At 39.5% G+C, this 20,673-nt stretch overlaps 1 protein-coding gene across 4 annotated transcripts in view; it reads right to left on the bottom strand.

Annotated features, from left to right (window-relative positions):
* Positions 1-2,432: 2,432 nt before the first annotated feature.
* CAV1 (caveolin 1) overlaps positions 2,433-20,673 on the bottom strand; it is a 33,726-nt gene continuing 15,485 nt past the window's right edge. For 3 of the 4 annotated variants that reach the window (XM_007121580.4, XM_007121581.4, XM_024127253.2), the window contains exon 3: positions 2,433-4,648. In XM_007121580.4, the coding sequence (XP_007121642.1) occupies positions 4,307-4,648 (342 nt within the window). In that variant the 3' untranslated portion in view covers positions 2,433-4,306. Of the gene's footprint in view, positions 4,649-6,412; positions 6,470-20,673 lie in introns of all 4 variants that reach the window. The other variant, XM_024127247.3, reaches the window with a different exon arrangement.

Genomic DNA, 20,673 nt, shown 5'->3' on the forward strand with positions numbered 1-20,673 from the left:
GACTCCCTGACTTCAGACTATATTACAAAGCTACAGTAATCAAGACAATATGGTACTGGCCCAAAAACATAAATATAGATCAATGGAACAGGATAGAAAGCCCAGAGATAAACCGATGCACCTATTGTCAACTAATCTGTGACAAAGGAGGCAAGCGTATACAATGGAGAAAAGACAGTCTCTTCAGTAAGTGTTGCTGGGAAAACTGGACAGCTACGTGTAAAAGAATGAAATTAGAATACTCCCTAACACCATACACAAAAAAAACTCCAAATGGATTAGAGACCTAAATGTAAGACTGGGCTCTATAAAACTCTTAGAGGAAACCATAGGAAGAACACTCTTTTTTAAAAAAAAAATATGATTATTTATTTATTTATTTATTTTTGGCTGTGTTGGGTCTTAGTTTCTGTGCGAGGGCTTTCTCTAGTTGCGGCAAGTGGGGGCCACTCTTCATCGCAGTGTGCGGGCCTCTCACTATTGTGGCCTCTCTTGTTGCGGAGCACAGGCTACATACACGCAGGCTCAGCAGTTGTGGCTCACGGGCCTAGCTGCTCCGCGGCATGTGGGATCTTCCCAGACCAGGGCTCGAACCCGTGTCCCCTGCATTGGCAGGCAGATTCTCAACCACTGCGCCACCAGGGAAGCCCCTGGACGAACACTCTTTGACATAAATCACAGCAAGATATCCTTTGATCCACCTCCTAGAGTCATGGAAATTAAAACAAAAATAAACAAATGGGACCTAATGAAACTTAAAAGCTTTGCATAGCAAAGGAAACCATAAACCAGACGAAAAGACAACCCTCAGAATGGGAGAAAATATTTGCAAGTGAATCATCGGACAAAGGATTAATTTCCAAAATATATAAACAGATCATGCAGCTCAATATTAAAATAAACAACCCAATCCAAAAATGGGCAGAAGACCTAAATAGACATTTCTCCAACAAAAGACACATGCACTCCAATGTTCATTGCAGCACTATTTACAATAGCTAGGTCATGGAAGCAACCTAAAGACTGTCATACAGAGTGAAGTAAGTCAGAAAGAGAAAAACAAATCTCATATATTAACACATATATGTGGAACCTAGAAAATGGTACAGATGAACTGGTTTGCCGAGCAGAAATTGAGGCACAGAAGTAGAGAAAAAACATATGGACACCAAGAGGGGAAAGCGGCAGGAGGCGGGGGTTGTGGTGCGTTGAATTGGGAGATTGGGATTGACATGTATACACTGATGTGTATAAAATGGATGACTAATAAGGAAAAAAAAACATTAAAAAAAATAAATTGGTAGACTGAGTAAAGCAGATTGCTCTCTCTAATGTGGGTGGGCCTCATCCAATCAGTTGAAGGACTGAATAGAACAAAAAGACTGATCCTTTCCTGAGTAAGAGAGAATTCCTCCTGCCTGACTTCTTTTGTACTGGAACATTGGTTTTGTCCTGCCTTTGAACTCAAAGTGAAACATCAACTTTTCCTGGGTCTCAGCCTGCCAACTTTTGGACTATAACTACACCATCAGTTTTCCTGGGTCTCCAGCTTGTTGACTTACCCTGCAGACCTTGAGACTTTTTAGCTTCCTTAACTTGTATGGACCAGTTTCTTACTCCTTAATCTCTCTCTCTCTTTCTCTATATGTAGTTTCCTAATATATTCATATATGTATATTTCATATATGTATTTCCTATTGGTTCTGTTTCTATGGAGCACACTGACTAATACAGAAGCTTTTAATGTAAACTTAGCCAAGGCCAAAATAAATTATTTCTGAAATGTGCATCTTAAAAAATTCTAGTTAAGAAATGGCAAAAATTCAAAGCAAAGCCCCCTCCCGGAATGTATCATTTACCGATGGAGAAAGTTAATATCTATCACATAAAGTTGTTGGGAGCTCAAATTAGATGACATAAAACAAAACATTGAGTAAACTGCTAAGCAAATATTTCTTATTTATTTATTTATTTGTGGTACATGGGCCTCTCACTGTTGTGGCCTCTCCCGCTGCGGAGCACAGGCTCTGGACGCGCAGGCTCAGCGGCCATGGCTCACGGGCCCAGCCGCTCCACGGCATGTGGGATCTTCCCGGACTGGGGCACGAACCTGTGTCCCCTGCATCGGCAGGCGGACTCTAAACCACTGCACCACCAGGGAAGCCCCCAAATATTTCTTATTAATTATAACTTTCACCTGAAGTAACTCATGAATGTTGATGGCCTTAGAAGAAAGAGCCCAACTAAATGACTTTGTAATAGTTGAAAAGTGGAAGACCACCACCCCCAAAAACATACTACAAATATGTACACACACCATGAATATGCTCATTATACACACACACACACACACACACACACACACACACACACAGACACCACAGAAGTCAACACATACAGATGTGTTTTGAGGAAAAATAATAAAGCTGACAAACTGTTAAACATTTTTATTGTGCAGACTTATAACTTTACAAGACATGCAGGATAAAAAAGTGTAAAATATCAGTAAGCATATAAAATTTCAGCAATCTTTTGGACCAGCACTTGATTTGTACAAGGGAATAAGCATCTATATAGAACAGACATGTCTTGGGATACACAGTTTACAGATTGAATCACAAAGCAATTTCCCAAGTGATTTTCCTCATATAAAGATAAAAATATCTTTGCACTTAAAAATTATTCAGTATAGTACATTTTCAGTTATGTACACAGTTTAAAAGTAAAACTATGTCCATGCCAGTGTCTGTTTTAAATGCAAAAAACCTAAGTAAGTAACAGGTTGGCAATTAAAGTGTCAGGAAAACTGGAGGAGGCCAAAAAACAAACAAACAAACAAAAACAAGCAGAATTCCAACAGGTGTATGGAAATAAAAATAAAAGCATAACTGAAGGTTAAAAATAAAGTCCCCCTGGGAAGAATCTTAATACGAGCAGGAGGAATAAAAAGCTTTTCGATGTACCAGGCAGCTTTCTGTATGACTCAGGTTTACAGGTAAAATTCCTCAGTTTGAGTTCAGAAGAATTTGAATTTATTCCAGCAAAATTACCTCAATCTTTTATTACTGCCTCCTCCCCCATCTTCTCTCTGAGCAAAGTGATGCTTGGATTAGGTCCAAAGCTCCTGGCAGGGGGAGGGGCCATGTGTCACAGCATTACAGACAGTTGCAAGTGCTTTACTTTGAAGGGGTCACATTTGCAACAACTCTGACAGTCTTACACAATGGCCTCCATTTTATGAGCCCTTCCCCGGAGGCCCACTGATCAGCTGAAAAGGGAACACAATGTTCAGCCACTAAACCACCCCAGTGATGGATTAGTTTGGAGTCAGGAAAGCGTGATTATTCTTGAAAATAAACGAAGCTGAATAGACATGCTGACCTCATTCAGCTGGTGAGAGACAGGGAAAGTTGGCTTCTACTCCTGCCAGCCCAGAGAGGGCTTGGCCCCATTTATCCACCTTAATTTGTTTAATGGGGCTGATGTGGACCATACTCGATATGGGTAAAGATGTTGTGTCATCAAGTGCAGACATGAACTTCATGTGATTCTGTATCTCAGAGTCAGAAACAAGTGTGAAGAACTAGGTAATGGATTTTTCTAATTTTGGTCTTCAGGGAGGCTGCTGACCTAATGAAAGTTGATGAGGTGGACCCTATTTGAAAAGGAAAACCTGAAGAACAGGAAGGCACTTAGGTGTCACCATCTATATAACAAATATTCAGGCATAGAAAGTATCCCAGGTTAACATTTCAAGAGAGTAAGGCATTAGTCAGATCATGTGCAGATTATATTTTCTAACTTGATAAAGATCACTAGATTCCACTGGATCATTAAAGTGAATGGCAGCAATTCACTAACAATTCAGAGGGAAGAGTTGGTTGAAAACTGCCCACATACCTGTACACTCAATGGCAATAGCCTGGAATTCTTCCCTTACCATAAAATGATCAATATTTTAGAATAGGCAGTTGAGGTTGTTTAGTTCTTTTTTCTTTCCTCCTCAGTTCTTCACATTTCTCTCAAATTATCTTTCAACGATAGGTTCATATCTCAGCCAATAAAACAATGATCCAAATGTAAGGAAAATATTTTAAATGTGTTTTAAAAATTCATACCACCCCAAAAATAGAAGAAATAGCTCAGAAGAGACAAATAATAGTTATGAAAACTGAGTGATTTCTTTGCTCTGAACCAAGAAAATTCATTCATATATTGTTGCTAGCAACTTGAAACTTGAAATTGGCACCAAGAAAATTAAAAGTGAAAAAAAGAATCGGATATACTTCTATCCTTGAAATGTCATTTATATTTCTTTCTGCGTGTTGATGTGGATATTGCTGAATATTTTGCCAATAGACTCAAATAGCGGGTCACAGAAGGTGTGGACGTAGATGGAATAGACACGGCTGATGCACTGAATCTCAATCAAGAAACTCTTAATGCACGGTACAACTGCCCAGATGTGCAGAAAAGAGAGAATGGCAAAGTAAATGCCCCAGATGAGTGCCATTGGGATGCCAAAGAGGGCAGACAGCAAACGGTAAAACCAGTACTTCGTCACAGTGAAGGTGGTGAAGCTGGCCTTCCAGATGCCATCGAAACTGTGTGTCCCTTCTGGTTCTGCAATCACATCTTCAAAATCAATCTAAAAGGAAGAAGTGACAGAACATGAACATGAAATAGAAGAAAAAAAGAAAAAAAACCATTTCTGAGTATGCAGAAATATATATTAGCTTTTATGTACAGGTTCTGTGTAAGATGCTAAAAGGCACCCAGCAGCATAAGCCTCACTTGGAATTTGCAGGAAATTCAGAGATTTGGGCCCCACAAAAATCCCTAGGAGTGGCATCAAGGAGATTTTCTAACATGTCCTCCAGGTGCTTCTTTGCTGTGTGAAAGGTTGAAAACTGCTGCTCTGAGGGAAACTAAATGGATATGATAAAATTCCTGCCTTCAAGTAAAACCCAGCAACATGGATAAGTATACATGGCGCTCAATAAAATGTAAATGACATGACCTAAGTTAATTGACTCCAAGACAACTACACACACAATGTTAAGGGGTAGTTAGTTCATAACTGATTATCAACTCTTCAAACACTCAACTGGTAGAATATCTTCAGGAAATTAGATCATTGTGAGCTCTGAGGATTCAAGAAGTCTTCATGGGGTGGCGGAACTTGAGCAGGAATTGGAAAATGGGGTATGATTTGTAAAGGAAGGAAGAAGGGATCTTGAAAATGCAGTGAGCAAGGCCCCAGGAACAAGGAAGGATGATACAGTGAGTGTCACAGGCAGACAGACCTGTGTGGCCACGGCTGGAAAGATGGGTTGAGGCCAGATTCAATTTTATTTTACATACAGTAGGGGTCTATTGAAGATGTTGGAGCAGAGGAATGCAGCCACAATCAATGCAGTCATTTATCAACATTAATTTGATATCAGTGTCCAGCCTGAGAAAAAAATGAAAAGAGACTCAAGGCAGAGAGATTCTTGCTGTATCCCAAGTTTGAGATGGTAGGGCCAAAACTGGAATAGGCCATGAAAAAGAAAAAAGAAAAGAATAAATAATGAATTTCAGGATGTTAAAGGAAGAATCCACAGGACTTAATTACTTCAAGGATATGGAGAGAGAAAAGCCTAAGACGAGCTTTGAGCTTTGAGCTTCAGGTTTTCCTGCTAGAGAGAGCAGAGGTGACATTAAAAGCAAGAAGAAAATTAGGAAGGCAGTTAAGAAAATGTTAAGAGAGAACTTAATTTTTGAATTGAGCAAACAGTAAGGTTTTGAATAAGGACAGATGCAAACATCAGTGGTCCACACCTGTACTAGTCCCTTTTCGTGGCCACTAGGAAGTAACCAAATGAGTTTGCGGTCACATAGCACTTAACAGTTACCAAGTGCTTCTACATGCATTGTCCCCATGTGATCTGGGGTTTCAAACCAATCTGGGAAGATAGGTTGTCATTTTACAAAAGAAGATACTTAGGTTTAGAGAGGTGAAGGTGACTTGCTAAAGTCAAACACAAAGCAATGGTGGGGACAGAATGCAAACTTGGCCCCTTTCCCAAATAGCGTTCTCTCCCACAGTTTGTGTTCACTTAAGCAATTAATTCCCAGGAGCTTTTATCCCTCTGGAAGGATTATATAGACTAAACTGAAGCATAGGGTGAAAAAATTACCACCAAAAGAATAGGACAGAGCCAGCTTAACTGCTTGGTGGTGGCAGCTATATGAAGGGATCTAATGTAGTTTGAAATCCAAACAAGTTGATGACTGCTAGCAGCAATCCAGCTAATCTCAGGATTAGGGAATTAGGACTTGGGTGACTCCATGGAGCCTCTCAGTGCCAAGGAGCCACTTTTTATTCAACACAATAAAACCTCTTTCGTAAAAAGTACAGAATACTTACCAATAGTTAAGGTTTATTTTCTAGAACATTCTGTTTCTTGATCTGTTGTCCAATGTCCTAAGAATATGTAATATATAAAAATGGTATGTCCACAATTATCTAAATGAAGTTAAGTAAATTTATTGTTGTTCTAATGTTTTCTTTCTTCATTTAGATCTAGACTCAGAAGTAAACATTTACTTGTGTGTTTTCAAAGGCTGTTCTAAATATGGGGCAAGTCAGATCAGTCCTTTAATGAAGTTTCTTTGCAGTTTACTTGTCTACTGTGGGGTTTTGCTCGGATAGTGCATTTTTCTAGAGCTATTAAAAATAAAGCCCTGTTGTTTTCCTTCATTCAACTGAAAGGTACTCTAAGAATTTTATTTTTTAAAGATGACCTTATTTTGTAAGAGGATTTGGTGAAGTCAGAATGAATGCACTAGAGCAGGTGTTCTTAATCTGAGTCAAAGGATGGGCAGTGTTGGTCCATGAATGCCCTGAAGTGGGTGCATACATTTTGAGTGTGCAATAGAAAAGGGTCCATTGCTTTTTATTAGAAAATAGTCTATTACCAAAGAAGGCTGGTAAGCACTTTATGGGAACAGAGGATTCCTGTCTCTTTACAGAACAGAATTTAAGCACATCTGCCTAGAGATTCTTTTCCAAGGGAATGGATAGTTACTAACATTTGTTGATTGGCTATCATGATCAAACATTGTTCTCATTTAACTTACAGCAACTCTGTAATTTATTATTCCCATTTCATAGAAAAATGTAAGGTTTAATAAGTTGTCCAGGTAAATAAGAGGTGGATTTGAATTTCTAATCTGGTTTGAAAGATACCGACTCTTTCTTCAATACCACATTGCTTAAAAAAATATTTTTCAAATTTTCTCTAAGACAGTTATAGTATTTCATAATTAAAAGGTACATTAACAAAAAAGAGTTTACTGAATTTAACCCTCTGTTAACTGTAAGAATTCCCACAGTGTGGTCTCTGAGGACCGTGTTACGATGAGGTCATACACATATATACACAATTGGTCCTTAGTGAAGATCTGTGAACATATGCATGTGTGTAAGATATCTCAATGATAAGTTAATTTTTCTAAACATAAATATAAATGCTTTTTTCAGTGAACATTTTGGAAATTCTTAAGCTTTATTTTACCTTGCTTTGATTATTTCAAAGCAAGTTTAGTGCTTTTCTAGTGCTTTCCAGAAACTGCAGTGAGCATGATTTATTTATTCTCAAATATCCAAGTAAATTTAGAGCAGGTCTCCAGGGGTGGACAGCAACATGACAAAACTAACATGTTATATAAATATATTCAGTTAGTTGCTGCTTTAGTCTTAAAAACTTTAAGTGGCTTAAAATAATATTAAAAGGAGAGCCAATTAGATGCAGCTGAGAAAAAAAATAAGGCCGGTTAAGGAAACACAATGAAGCCAGAAATAATGTTTAGTTTCTCTCCACCTCCATTTCTGCTGCAGTAATAGTAATAGGTTTTTGTGAGGAGAACATGAGAAAATTTATGCAAAGTGCTTAGCATGGGGATAGAGCATTGCAATACAGTAAATGCTTAATAAACAGCATTTAAAAATTACTTGCTCTGGGTGACTAAGCTTTTTAATTGCAATAAGAGAAACTATCAGCTGCAAAGTATATGGTGGCTGTGAATTCAAACCTCATCAATGCTTCAAAAGAAGTAACTTCCATCTATAATCATCTTTACCACAACCCTCTGAGATGCATGCTGTTATTCTCATTTTACATATGAGGCTACTGTGGGAGGTTAAGAAATTACCCAAGGTCACAAGGATGATAAGTGGCAAAACTGGAACTTGTCCTACTCCAAGTTTGACCTTTTTTTGCTTATGTATCCCTAGGACTATAAGCTCTTCCAGTAGCCTTATTCACTTAATTTTCACCCATATAGATATGCTTTCTAAAACATTCACGTTTTGATTATTAAAGGAATTACTCTTGTTAATGTTTCCATTTTAAGTTAGGACATCTAGTAACTAGGATGTTTTGCATTTTTGGTACTGATTGAATTTCCATGGCCCTGAACATTATGTTCTCACAATCCTGGGCACCTAGCCAAGGACTCTCTCTAATTGTCAGATAAGGAAACTGAGGCACGATTTAAATGGGCCAGACATTCTCAAGGTCCCAAGTGAATCAGTGGAAAGGCTGAACTTAGAACTGTAACTTCCTGATTCCCAGGCCTAGGTCCAGGCCTGCCCTCCACACAATTTCCCTAGGAACTTACATCTCTCTCCCCAGGTCCCTTCTCTGCCTACCCCATTCATATCTCTAGGTCTCCTGTAAGTCTCTCACTGTCTTCTAAGACATAGACTTGAAATGTATCTCTGTGTGAGGTTAGGAGAAATGTCCTTTTCTCAACACTACTACAGATATTTCTGTACATTTATCTAGGGTGAAGAAAACTGGAGGGAATATTTTGAAAAATATCCTCATTGTACATTTTGATATGTATTCATAATGCACTGAACCCAACAAAGTTCTGTTAGTAATCAGTCATTCCATCTAAAGGTAGTTCACAATTCAATCAATCAAAGCATAATTGCTTTAGCAGATTCAAAGGCATTTAAAGCTGAAGGGATCCTTAAAGAAAAGGAGTCCCATTTGAGATAGAGAAATCGAAGGGCAAAGCTGTCAGATGACTGGATCAAGAATACTTTCCCACTTAATGGCAGGCACAGGATTGGAATTCAGACTTAGAAACTCTCCTAGGCTCTTCCACAGCTGTCTGCTGTCACCACACATCCTCAATCATCTGGATGCTACATTCCGTAGTCAATGTAAAAGGCAGCTAGGCTTGTATGTGAATTTGAACATCATTGAATGAATGATGATGCCTGTTTCTGACAATCCCCAGTGTGCTCATCTTTCACATGCATCATCGGTTTGATTTATCCCTTATCAAAGCTGTCACTCTGGCCTCCCATTCCCTCAGGGACATACTCCTCTTATCCCTCTATAGGAGGGCAGGTCTTGCTCAGAGCAGAACTTTATCTGCTCACCTAGATTTGGAGCAGAACAGCAGTTAGAGATTTGCTTTTAAACAAACATAAAAACCAAGACATGCAGGTGCCATTTAGTTTCTTAGAATGGGATGCCTCAGATGAGGTTGAGCAGATTCTCCAAGAACTGATTTTCTGTTCTGTAATCTATGGAACAAGTTGCGCCTCTGGCCCGAATCATTATGCAGACTGCAAGACCAAAGGCATAAATGTGCTTCAGTGATATTTCTGTGTCTTAATAGATGCTTTATAAGGAGTCAACAGTTTATATAACTAGATTTTCATAAATGACATTAAATACTTTTGTGCAACATTGACTTATGATGCTATAATTTCGGAAACATAAGTTAACAAATAGCTATCAGCAGATGTCAAGAAAAGCAATCTGTCTCATTGTGTTTTAATAATAGCTGGCTAATACAGTAAGTCTCAGAAAATTTCATCTTGTTAAATGTATGCAATGGAAATATTTAAAAAACATTTTATATGTACACAGGATTAAAAAACCATGGGGTCATTTTTTGTCTCAAAATTTGGACATTTTATTTATGAATAAGGAATTTTCAAGAAGGAAACTTTAAGTATATTTGAGATTTAATAAGCAATGATGCTTGCCTTGTCTGTTTCTGTGGGAAAATATCTTTTTAGACTTTTGTGAAAATTGTGAAAAAAATCACAAAATTGTCATTGTATTGGATACATGGAGCACATAAATAATAACAAACAAGATGTTTACAGAAGACGTGTGTTGCCTGCTCTAAATCCACAGTCCCACTTCTCTGCCAAGTGAATCTTAGTTTATTCAGGTCTTGGAAATAATTCTTTTATCTCAGAGTTAAGTTATAGTTGGTTTAGACTTGCCAGAGTAATCTTAGTCTCCTTGGTGAGTGGTCAGTTTAGAGTAGACATGTGACCCAATTCTGACCAATGAGATCTAAGTAGAAGTCTGCTGGGCAAGACTTCCAGGAAAGCTTTATCTTCCTTATGAAAAGAAACAGAGGTATATGGTGTGGCCCTTTGCCCCTTTCATCCTACTTAGAAAATGATATATTGCCTTAGTGTAGAGAAGTCATCTTGTGACCATGAGGTGACATGTATAATTAAAAGACCAAGAGAATAGAAGATGCTGCTTTTACTATTACCAAACTACTGAAACAATGCCAGTAGCTGTCTGCCTCTAGACTTCTCCTTATGCTCTTATTTTTAAGCCACAGCTCTTCAGATTTTCTATTACCTATAGCAGAGAGCATTCTTAAGTGATATAGTAACTAACACTCTTTCCTGTTGGTTGGCATAGTAGGTGTACAGCTCCTCATCTAGAAACCTGAATTCAATTAATAACCTCAAAATATCTTTTCAACACTACTACACTCTACCCCCAGAATGTACTCCTTAACCTGTATCAGAAGAGTTTGTTTTACATTAACATTTAGTTTTAGCAAAGTGTAAGTAGGATGATAAATTGACTATGAAAAGCAAATTCATGTATTCTGTGATAGCATCTAAGATGACTCCCAGTGATCCCCCCTCCCCCATTTCTTGGTATTCATGCTTTGTGTAACACCCTCCCCTTTGGTGTGGACTGGATTTATTGATTTGTTTCTAAACAGTAAAATGTGGTAAAAGTGATGGGGTCGTCACTTCCAAGATTAGGTTACAAAAGACCATGGCATCATCTTGCTTCCTTTCTTGCTCTCTTGCTTGCTTGCTCTGCTGGAAGCCAGCTACCATGTTGTGAGCGGCCCTATGGAGAGGTCTGTGTGGAAGTTAACTGAGGGAGAACTCTAGCCAACAGCCACTGAAAAACTGAGTCCTCAATCCAGCAGCCTGGGAGGAACTGAATCCTACCATTGGCCATGCGATGAGCTTGGAAATGGGTCTTCTCCTAGTTGGGCTCTGAGATGACTCCAGCCCTGACACCTGGACTGCAGCCTGTGAGAGGCCCTGAACCAGAACTACTCAGCTAAGTCACACTTGGATTTCTGACACACTGTTAGGTGGTAAATATTTGTTGTTCTAAGCTACTAAATTTGGGGGTCATTGGTTATGCAGCTAGAGCTGACTAAAACAAACCATCTTTATTTTGATGATCATGTTTTATTTTCTATTACATTGCTCTTTTTTCTGTTAGATAATTCAATTTTTAAGCTTATAGAAAAATGTATATAAATATCCTGGAATTCGGTCCTGGAGCAAAGTATAGAAATATATGAGAAGGAAATGCAGCATTTTCAACTTTCTACAATTCATATCAAACTGAATATTAGAAAAGTTTTAGGCAATTGATAGTGCTATCCGCGCATATCCGTAAAGTGCTTGGCTTTCTACCCAGATATGCACCAAAGACTAAGAGCCAGCTCCACCTAGAACACACATCACTGAATCTTGACTTCTGAATATATTGTCTTGAATGCACCAGCATGGGGTAGTGTTGTAAAAGAATCAACTGGAGGGAGGATGCTTGTTAAAATGCAGATGCTCAGGCCCATTTCAGACTCAGATCACACTCTCTGGGTTGGGACCTGGGGAATCTTATGCAAAAGACTGAACTACCGAATGACACACCCATTTGGATTTAGTGACAACTTCTTTTTGTTGACGATACTCTTTCCCCTCCATGCTTGGAAGCCCTAGTCTGCTTCCTGCGTCTTTCTGGAAACTCCTCATGTGCTGGCTGGCATCTGGAAGTTGATGGATAATGAATGAATGGAAATTCTCTTGAAAAGCTTTTCCTAATTGAAACCTATAAATATTTATTATTGGACAAGGATGAATGACTACTATTTATTATGAAAAACACAAAAACTGGCAATCAAAATCCTGATTTATTTTTCATGACTCTAAACCCAGTATAAACAAATGCATGTTTTAAAAATCAAATACGTACTTCTAAAATCCTAACACATGAACCAAACCCACACATACAGAAGGAGGGTTGAGACTAATTTCAAACTCCCCTCAGTGTTCTCACACATATTTCCAACATGTTGAACAGCCTTTGAAGTCAGTGGAATGAATGTTGTCCATGAGTGTGTGGGTGTAGAGAGGGCTGAGAACTAGCACAATTAAATGTTACCAGAACACAGGAACTTTGCTCTAATGCCTATGTGTTTTCTCAGGGGCAAGGGCAAAATACCCGTTTGTTTACTGGGCTGAACTAGCACCACTGCAGGAGAAAAGCTGCAGTGTTCTTGCAGCCCCGACTGAAAAGAAGAGGCCTGGACTGTATCCTTAATGCTCATGATTGCTTGGATTTCCAGAGGATCCACACACAGTCCTAGGAAAAATGTAAACCTGGGGTGGGAACACTGAAGTGTTTTTGGGCTTATTTGGGGTGGCAGGTGCTAGGCAACTTCACCTTGTAGGAGAGCACAGGATTGCCTGAAGGGAGAGGGCTGCATTACTAACCAGGGTTTCAAGCTGGAAGAGGACAGAAAGGTAGGTATATACCTACCTCTGAGTGAGAGAAGAGGGCTGGGTGTAGAAAGAGGGGTGCAGAGGGGACCTGCAGTCCCTGGCCTGGGCCTCTAGCTGGGACCCTTGAGTGTCTCCCTTTGGATTGACCTCCCTGTTGTTGCTTCTCAGACATTACAGAGACCTCAGAATAATGATATTGTATACATATAGTGTCCTATTTCACTCATCTGCTTCTCTTCACAAACTTGTGAAGTTCTAGGTTATCTTCATAACAAAAGTGGAAAATAGTCTTTTATTTCCCCAATAAGGAAAGGTCACTTAACTAATAAATGAATGGACCAAACCAGGACCTAGGGCAGGTCTGTATCTGTTGTACCCATCTTGGTATCCTCCACAATTCCTAGTAGTACTATGCACACATTAATTAGTAAATCTTACTTCAATATGTATAATATTTTAAAGGAGCTATAAATGTCCATTGAAAGAATGTAGGCATACATTAACTATCATATTATCTACTATGAATTCTTTTCTGATTTCACAAGTGCACATTTATCGATATTTTTGGTATCCCATTTTATTAAAAGAGATATTCTCTTCGCCATAGCTCTATAATACCACGATCTGATCAAAATGAAGTGTAGGGCTGGTTATCATTTAAGTTACTTGAATGGCATGGAAAGCCTACAGAGGAGGGGGCAATTCAAACTCAGAAGTCTTCAGCTTTAAGGAAGAATGATTTAGAAAATATTGATTAAAGCATGTTGTTGCTTGGTTGGGTTTTGCCTCAATGATCTGAATAACTACAGTTGTGTAGATCTGGCCCCAAAGCAGGGGGCACGCACTGGAGTATGTTGAGGAGGGGAAGTAGGGGTAGAAGCAGAAGTAGCAGCCCAGCTCTTCGGGGGATCAGTAGAGCACACCAGTGGGGAAGAGATAGAGTGAGGAGAGTGAATTTGTTCTTTGGTGTCTCTAGTCTCCAGTTTTCCTCATGTTTTCCTCTGTGTGTGTGTGTGTGTGTGTGTGTGTGTGTGTGTGTGTGTGTGTGTGTGTTTCCCCAGTGCAGGAGGCCTACATTGTAATTTGTACTTTAGAATGAATTTGGGTGACTATGTTCTCTTTCCTGGCAGGGTTATAGGGTGATGCACAGAGCAAGGCAGAGCATCATCTCCAACTGTCCTTTATTGTGTCATTAATGGACTTAGGGCATGAGTGTGGCAGATATATTCTGAGGCAGGAGAGTTGTACAGAGGTTTTGGAAAAGCAATGACATACAATATAGAGTACTATATGGCCTCAATTGGTTCATCACATCCTGTATGTGAGGACCTTCAAGGCAGGTGTTATTTCCCCCATTTTACAGACCAGGAACCTGAGTCTCAGGGAGGTTGTAATCAGTGACTGAACTAAACGCAGGACTTAGGTCTCTTGGATCCTCCATCACACAACTCTCTTTAACCCCACACCAGTCCTTATTCTGCTTCTGAAGCCCTGCTCAATCAGAGTCACGTAGGAATTTCTGAATCCACATGCTCGGGTTGCTCTCCCTTGCCTGCAACCATGCTTCCCATCCAAACTAGCAGAAAATGCTGCCCTGACTCAGCATAACCATTTCTACCAGGACAGGGCATGTGAATTCAAGCCAGAGGATGTGGCTGGCCTCCTTCTGCTGTCAAACCTCCATGCTCAGCATTACCCTCACTCTCCAGCAACCAAGCTCTTCTGTGGTCAGGACCCCCTGAGTCATTGACCATTGGTTACGAGGGTCCCCATTGCCTTGTCACCTCTCTGTGGCTTTTTCTGGTTTACCATAACATTGTACCTTTCCCTATTCCATTCCTGTGGGGCCAGTGGTTCTCAAACATTAGTCCACTCATTTCTTTGTTAAAATGCAGATTTCTGGGCGCTGAGATTCTGAATCGGTTGTGTCTGAGAGTAGGGTCCTGGTGTCTGTACCTCCTCCCTCATTTTGATGCAAGTGGTTATAGGTAAGACACTTTGAGAAAAAAACAACAACTGTCTTAGGCTGTCTTAGCTCTGTGCTAGGTGAGAGGATCTGAAAAATCTAGCACTCAGATCTGAGTGGGCATAATATTAAGTTAGTTACTGTGTTGCTCTCTACTGTTGAAAGGCAATATGGTACCCTGCTTGATAGCATGAGGGCTGCTTTGAATCTCAGCTTTGCTAAGCTACTAAACCTCCCTGTGCCTTAGTTTCTTATCTGTAAATTGTGGGTATAATGGTACATACTTCATAAGATTATTCTGTGTATTAAATGACTTGACTTATGCAAAATATTTGGGACAGTGCCAGGGGCAATGGTCAATACTACATCAGGAGCTTCTGGCCCAGGCACCCAAACCAGGAGAAGTGAGGAAGTGTCAGGGATTTCAGTAACAGTGTTGGGAGGATGGAGGAGCTATTTTGGAACAGGAGAACCTCTTGGCATTCCTGAAATCATTTTGTGCAGGTGAGTGCTTATTTTGCATTCTGCCATTAAGCAAATAAGAAGGATTAGCTCATCTCTTGTATGTGTGTTAGCCTTCTGGAGTTTATTATAAACATGAGGCATACATGCCCTGTGGGAGAAGATGCTCCAGCTGACTGAGTGACTGGATGTGTCTGAAAGTGGCAGCAACACCAAGTAGACAAGACTCTCTTTGCTTTAGATTAACTCCTTTTTGCCTTATTCTTCCTTTCCTTTTGCCTTTCACCTGAAGGCAACCACCAGGTTTCTCCATCTTTTGCTCTTCTTAGGAGAGAGAATAAATGATCCTTGGGTTTGTATTACACTTTGAAAATGTATGTTAAATTTCCCTGCTCTGATAACAAAAGTATACACTCCTAGTTTACATCCTGTTATGCATTGAATTGTGTTCCTCTCAAAAAGATACAATGAAGTCCTAATCCCCAGTACCTCAGAATGTGACCTTATTTGGAGACAGGGTCTTGTAGATATAATTAGGATGAGGTCACACTGGTATAGAGTGGGATCCCCATCTGAGATGGCTGGCATCCTTATAAGTAGATGGTAATGTGAAGACACAAGGAGAAGGCCTTATGATTGATTTGAGTTATGCAGCTGTAAGCCAAGGAATGCCAAAGATTGCCAGAAAACCAGAAGCTAGGGAGAGACAAGGATGGATTCCCCTGCACGTTTCAGAGGGAGCATGGCCCTGCTGACATTTTGATTTTGGATATCCAGACTCCAGAACCATGAGACTGTAAATTTCTATTGCTTTAAGCCACCTAGTTTGTGATACTTTTTAAGGCATCCCTTGGAAACGAATATACATCCTTTTGAAATTGCTAAAAACTGTCCTTGATGATGAGATGATTTGGGGGTTCCAGAGCATTTTCATACCTCCTTGAGTATGCTGTGCACTCTTTCTTCTGGGGATCCCAGTCAGGAACCTAAAACCACATTTGGTGTACCTGGGACCAATTGGCCGTGAGCTTTCTTCAGGAATCTGGAACTATCTCTCCTGTCCACATGGCCTCACATTTTCATTATTACAAAAAGCACCTAGTTTCAGGTGGCTTGGTACAAAGCAGGCTACATATCTTTTGATTCCTTTTTTTTTAATCTTCAGGCTTCTGCTATTGATTTGGTGGCACTTGTTGATGTTGAGTGTTACCAAACAAGTGACATGGAACAGTGCACAGTGTAAAAATAGGCCAAGCAAGGGCCAGTGATAGGAGCACTGAGACCAGAGCATTGAACTTGAACAGGGAGGAGCCATACCTTGGGGGCGCTTATGTTTGTCATCGTTGAGGAGAAATAACTGCAGCTCATCAAAGTGTTGGAAGCTTACTTCTCAAATAGAAAGTCCTGTATTGTTTAATGCATGGAAATCTTATTTTATCCAAACATACAATGATAAGGATTCATCCAGAGGTCTCACTTTCTCACAAAACTCTGTGTTTACACTTGGGAGTTTGTTATTCTTTAAACTTCTGGGCATGTCATGGGAAAAATATGAATGATCACTGCACTAAAGAAAATAAAAGCTCTTTCCATTCTATCAAAGACATAAGAGACGGAAATGTCTTCACTGTTTTCAAGCTACCCATTGGTTCACATAGACATTTGTTTGAACCAGAGCTTTTTAAACACTCTTAACTTTTTTTCAGTTTCTACAACTCACTTCCTGATGGCAGAGGTTGTTTCCTACCATTCACTTAAGTCAAACTAGTGTTACTAATAGTTTTCTTCTTACCTCACTGCTTGAATATTTTTCCCTCCAGTGCTTTAGGTCTGTTTATTAAACAAATAGAAAATTAATGAAATAAATCTCTGTAGGTTTGAACATTGCTTGGCTAGTGAGGAAAAGGATTTACACTAGGTTCCTTGTAAGGTCTAAGCAAGGATAAGACACAGCTCCCAAGCTCTACCACAGGGTTACTCCATCTGGGTACTTGTTGGCATTTTGGGCCAGATAATTCCTTGTTGTTAGGGTGAGGGTGCTGTCCTGGGAACTGTAGGGTGATTCTCAACATCTCTGTCCTCTACCCACCAGATGCCAGTAGCACCTCCTAAATTGTGAAAACTAAAAATGTCTCCAGACTTTGCCAAGTGTCCCCTGGGAGGGGGAGCAAAAAATTATCCCTGGTTGCAAACTGGTGCTCTAGAAAATCAGAATACAATTTGATGAGACAGTACCTGAACTTTAGAAACATTTAAAGCCTAGAATGCATGCATATTTATTGCAGGCACTTTTGGTTTACAGTACTGTGGCCTTGTGAGTTCCTTCATTCCTTCATTCAGTAGTTATGAAATACCTACTTTTTGAGGATGGAATAAATGAACCAAGCAAACAGAGCCAGGATAGGGTCTATGAGCTGGCTATGGGTGTCACTGAAAAGGGGACAGTGCAAATAAAATAGACATGGCCTCTGGCTGCTCAAGCTTCCTTTTAGGGTAACAGAGGAAGTTACTTTCTTGCCCCTCCCCAAATCACTAACCTCTTGAATTTAGACCAGACCATTTTTTTCATCCAGCCTACCCCACACCCCACACTTATTTAATGGTTTGATTTTTGTATGTGTGTGAGATTATTTCTGCTACTAGACTGTAAGCTCCCTGGAATGTAGTAGATACTAAATTAATATTTGTTGAATAAATGAATAAATTAGTGAATGCTTCCATTTATTAAGTTATATTTGTCTCTTTCTCCTATTTACAAGAGCACAAACACGATAAAATCTCCTTTAAGAAAGAAAGTTCTGAATGTGTTATTATCTGGCCAGGGGGTGATTGCATTTATTGATTGCATTCTGTTATTCTAACCCAGTCATAGTAATTTTGGTAAAAGAATGATCAAAAGGTGAGTAATGACAGGGAAGACAGATCTATTCAGTTTTTGTTTATCATGAAATTTGGGTTCATACCTACAGATTTAGGTTTAGATTTAAACCTATAGCTTAGCTTAGGCAGCTGATGAGCTCCCTGAGAATGTTCAGGGGGTCTGGAATTCAAACAACTTCATTTTTACTTTCAGATTCATACAGCTGGGGTGCTAAATGATGGGATTAAAATCACATAGGGTCCTAAATTCTGAACTTTATATGGGTCAGAGAGAAACAGACTCTTTATAGCTAGGTAATGGGAAAATATGATTCAAAGTAATAGTGCTTCTGTCCTGTAGTTCTTAGTCCTCTGATCCTGTTGCTCACAGATGGGCTGTTAAAAGAACTTCAGAAATGTGGCCATATGAACTAGGTGAATTTGATAACTCTCAGCACTCAGAAAGTCTGAGCATTTTCTATTTAGCTAGACCTTTTTAAGACCATAGCTCTAACTAAAGTTGCAAATAATTATGTGCTTCTTTGTTATGTGAACTAAGAGAAATTGGCTGGTTACAAAAAAAATAAAAAAACAAAAATTACTGAAAGTTTATAACCAACTTTGGAACTGATTTTCTGATCCATCTTTGAACACAAACAACCAGTTTGGAGGCAAGGGTAATTAAAGGAAAGACTGCAGAGTTCTGAGCCCAAGTGAGAAGGGGAAATGAACTCCAGCTCTTGATCTTCTTCAGGACCAAATATTTATTTACAGTATATTTGCATTCAGCATGCCATCTGTTGATAGCTCAGTATTTCAAAGATGATTTAGTTAAGTGCCACAGCCTTAATATTAAGAGTAAGAATGGCAATTGGTAAAATCTAGGAAGAAGGTAATAAAAATAGTATTGAAGAGGGGGTCCTCCACCATTATCTCTGCATGGACTTTTAGACACGTTTACAGCGTTCCACACTTTTATGAATACTGGTTAACTGGAATCACAGAATTTTAGAAATAAAAGTGACTTAGCGATCTTCTAGTTCAACTTATTGATTGTTAGATGAATAAACTGCTGTCCAAAGGGTCCAAGTGACTTTTCCAAGGCCCAAGGTAACACTTGAGGTCAGTGTCCAAGAGAGATCTGGAATTCAGGTTTCATCTGAGGCTCAGTTTCCCCATCTGCTCTGAGGAGTGATTGGCATCAGTAAAGCACTTCTCAGTGACTTCTCTCTTCTCTGTGCCAGGCCCTGGAGAAGTGTGGGACACCTGCCATCCCTAGGTCCAGTGAAGCTTCCTGTGGCCTCTGCACCATTTGGAGAAAAACCAGTGCATGTTGTCAGCTCCATTCCTAGTATGCCTGAACCATGAACCCAAGTGAAAAAGAGGGATAGGGATGACGTTCTGACACTCTAACCTGCTAATCTTCCTCTTGGGGAGAATAGAAAGAACGAGCAAAGGAAAGGGAAAAACACCAGGACTGAATTACATAAGTGACATGAGATTTATCCCATATACAAAGTCTATCTTATGTAGTTGCTATAGCAGAGTTCCAGAAAGCATTTTTTTTTGTGATAGGAATTTGAGTGATAAATATCATATTCTAATAAAAATTCTAAGGACTCTGCAGGATGAGGACCTAGAGAAGTAATAATTTCCCCACTGTAGCCCTTACAGTCCTGAAAGTTTTGTCATGATACACAGTTTTATTATTTAGAAATTCTGTGAGTCGAAACCAGACTCAATTCCAGCTGTACATTAGCATCACCTGGGGAGCTTTCCAAAGAAAAAAGAATACATAGGCCTGGGCCCCATCCTAGACCAATTCAATCAGAATTTCTAGGGATGGAGTGTGTACAACAGTATTTTTAAATGTTCCCCAGATGATTTGCAGCTAGGGTAAAGGACCACTGGTCTAAAGTCACAAAACAGCCACCCTTTGCAGAAGCCACACTCTCTCATGTGTTTAAATCACAATAGGGATTTATACAAGCTGCAAAATTGTGTGACTATGCAATGTGTAGGAGGGATTGGATGGGCAGGCTTGCCATAAAGATAATGTTTCATACTGACCTTTTGGTACATACAATGCATGCATTTTGCAGTATTCTACTTTCAGATGTTTACCACTTGCATTCTCAACCACTGTTAACACAATGCCACATCAACTCCTCTTTGCCCCCAAACAAATCAGGTATCCTGCAGGAACAGAGGAAAGTGTTCATACATATGCTTGTGCTTAATTATGAGACTGTGTCAGTATTCTTATACACCAAATTGTAACTGTAGAGGTAGAAGGATTTGAGAAGCTACCTAGACAAGTAAGTAATTTAACACACTACTCTTACAAAACAACCTCTTGTGACACATTCCTGGGATTAACCACTCTTATTACTTGGAATTTCTTCTCCCATGTAACCTACCTTTTCTTTTTTTTAAAACTAACCCCTTCCTCCTTTTTCCTTGTCCTGAATGGTGATTGTGTCTGAGCAGTATTTTCCTTGTAAGTCTCATAAGAACCTAGCAGTAA

This window comes from Physeter macrocephalus, chromosome 5, assembly GCF_002837175.3.
Source record: "Physeter macrocephalus isolate SW-GA chromosome 5, ASM283717v5, whole genome shotgun sequence".
NCBI lineage: Eukaryota > Metazoa > Chordata > Mammalia > Artiodactyla > Physeteridae > Physeter > Physeter macrocephalus.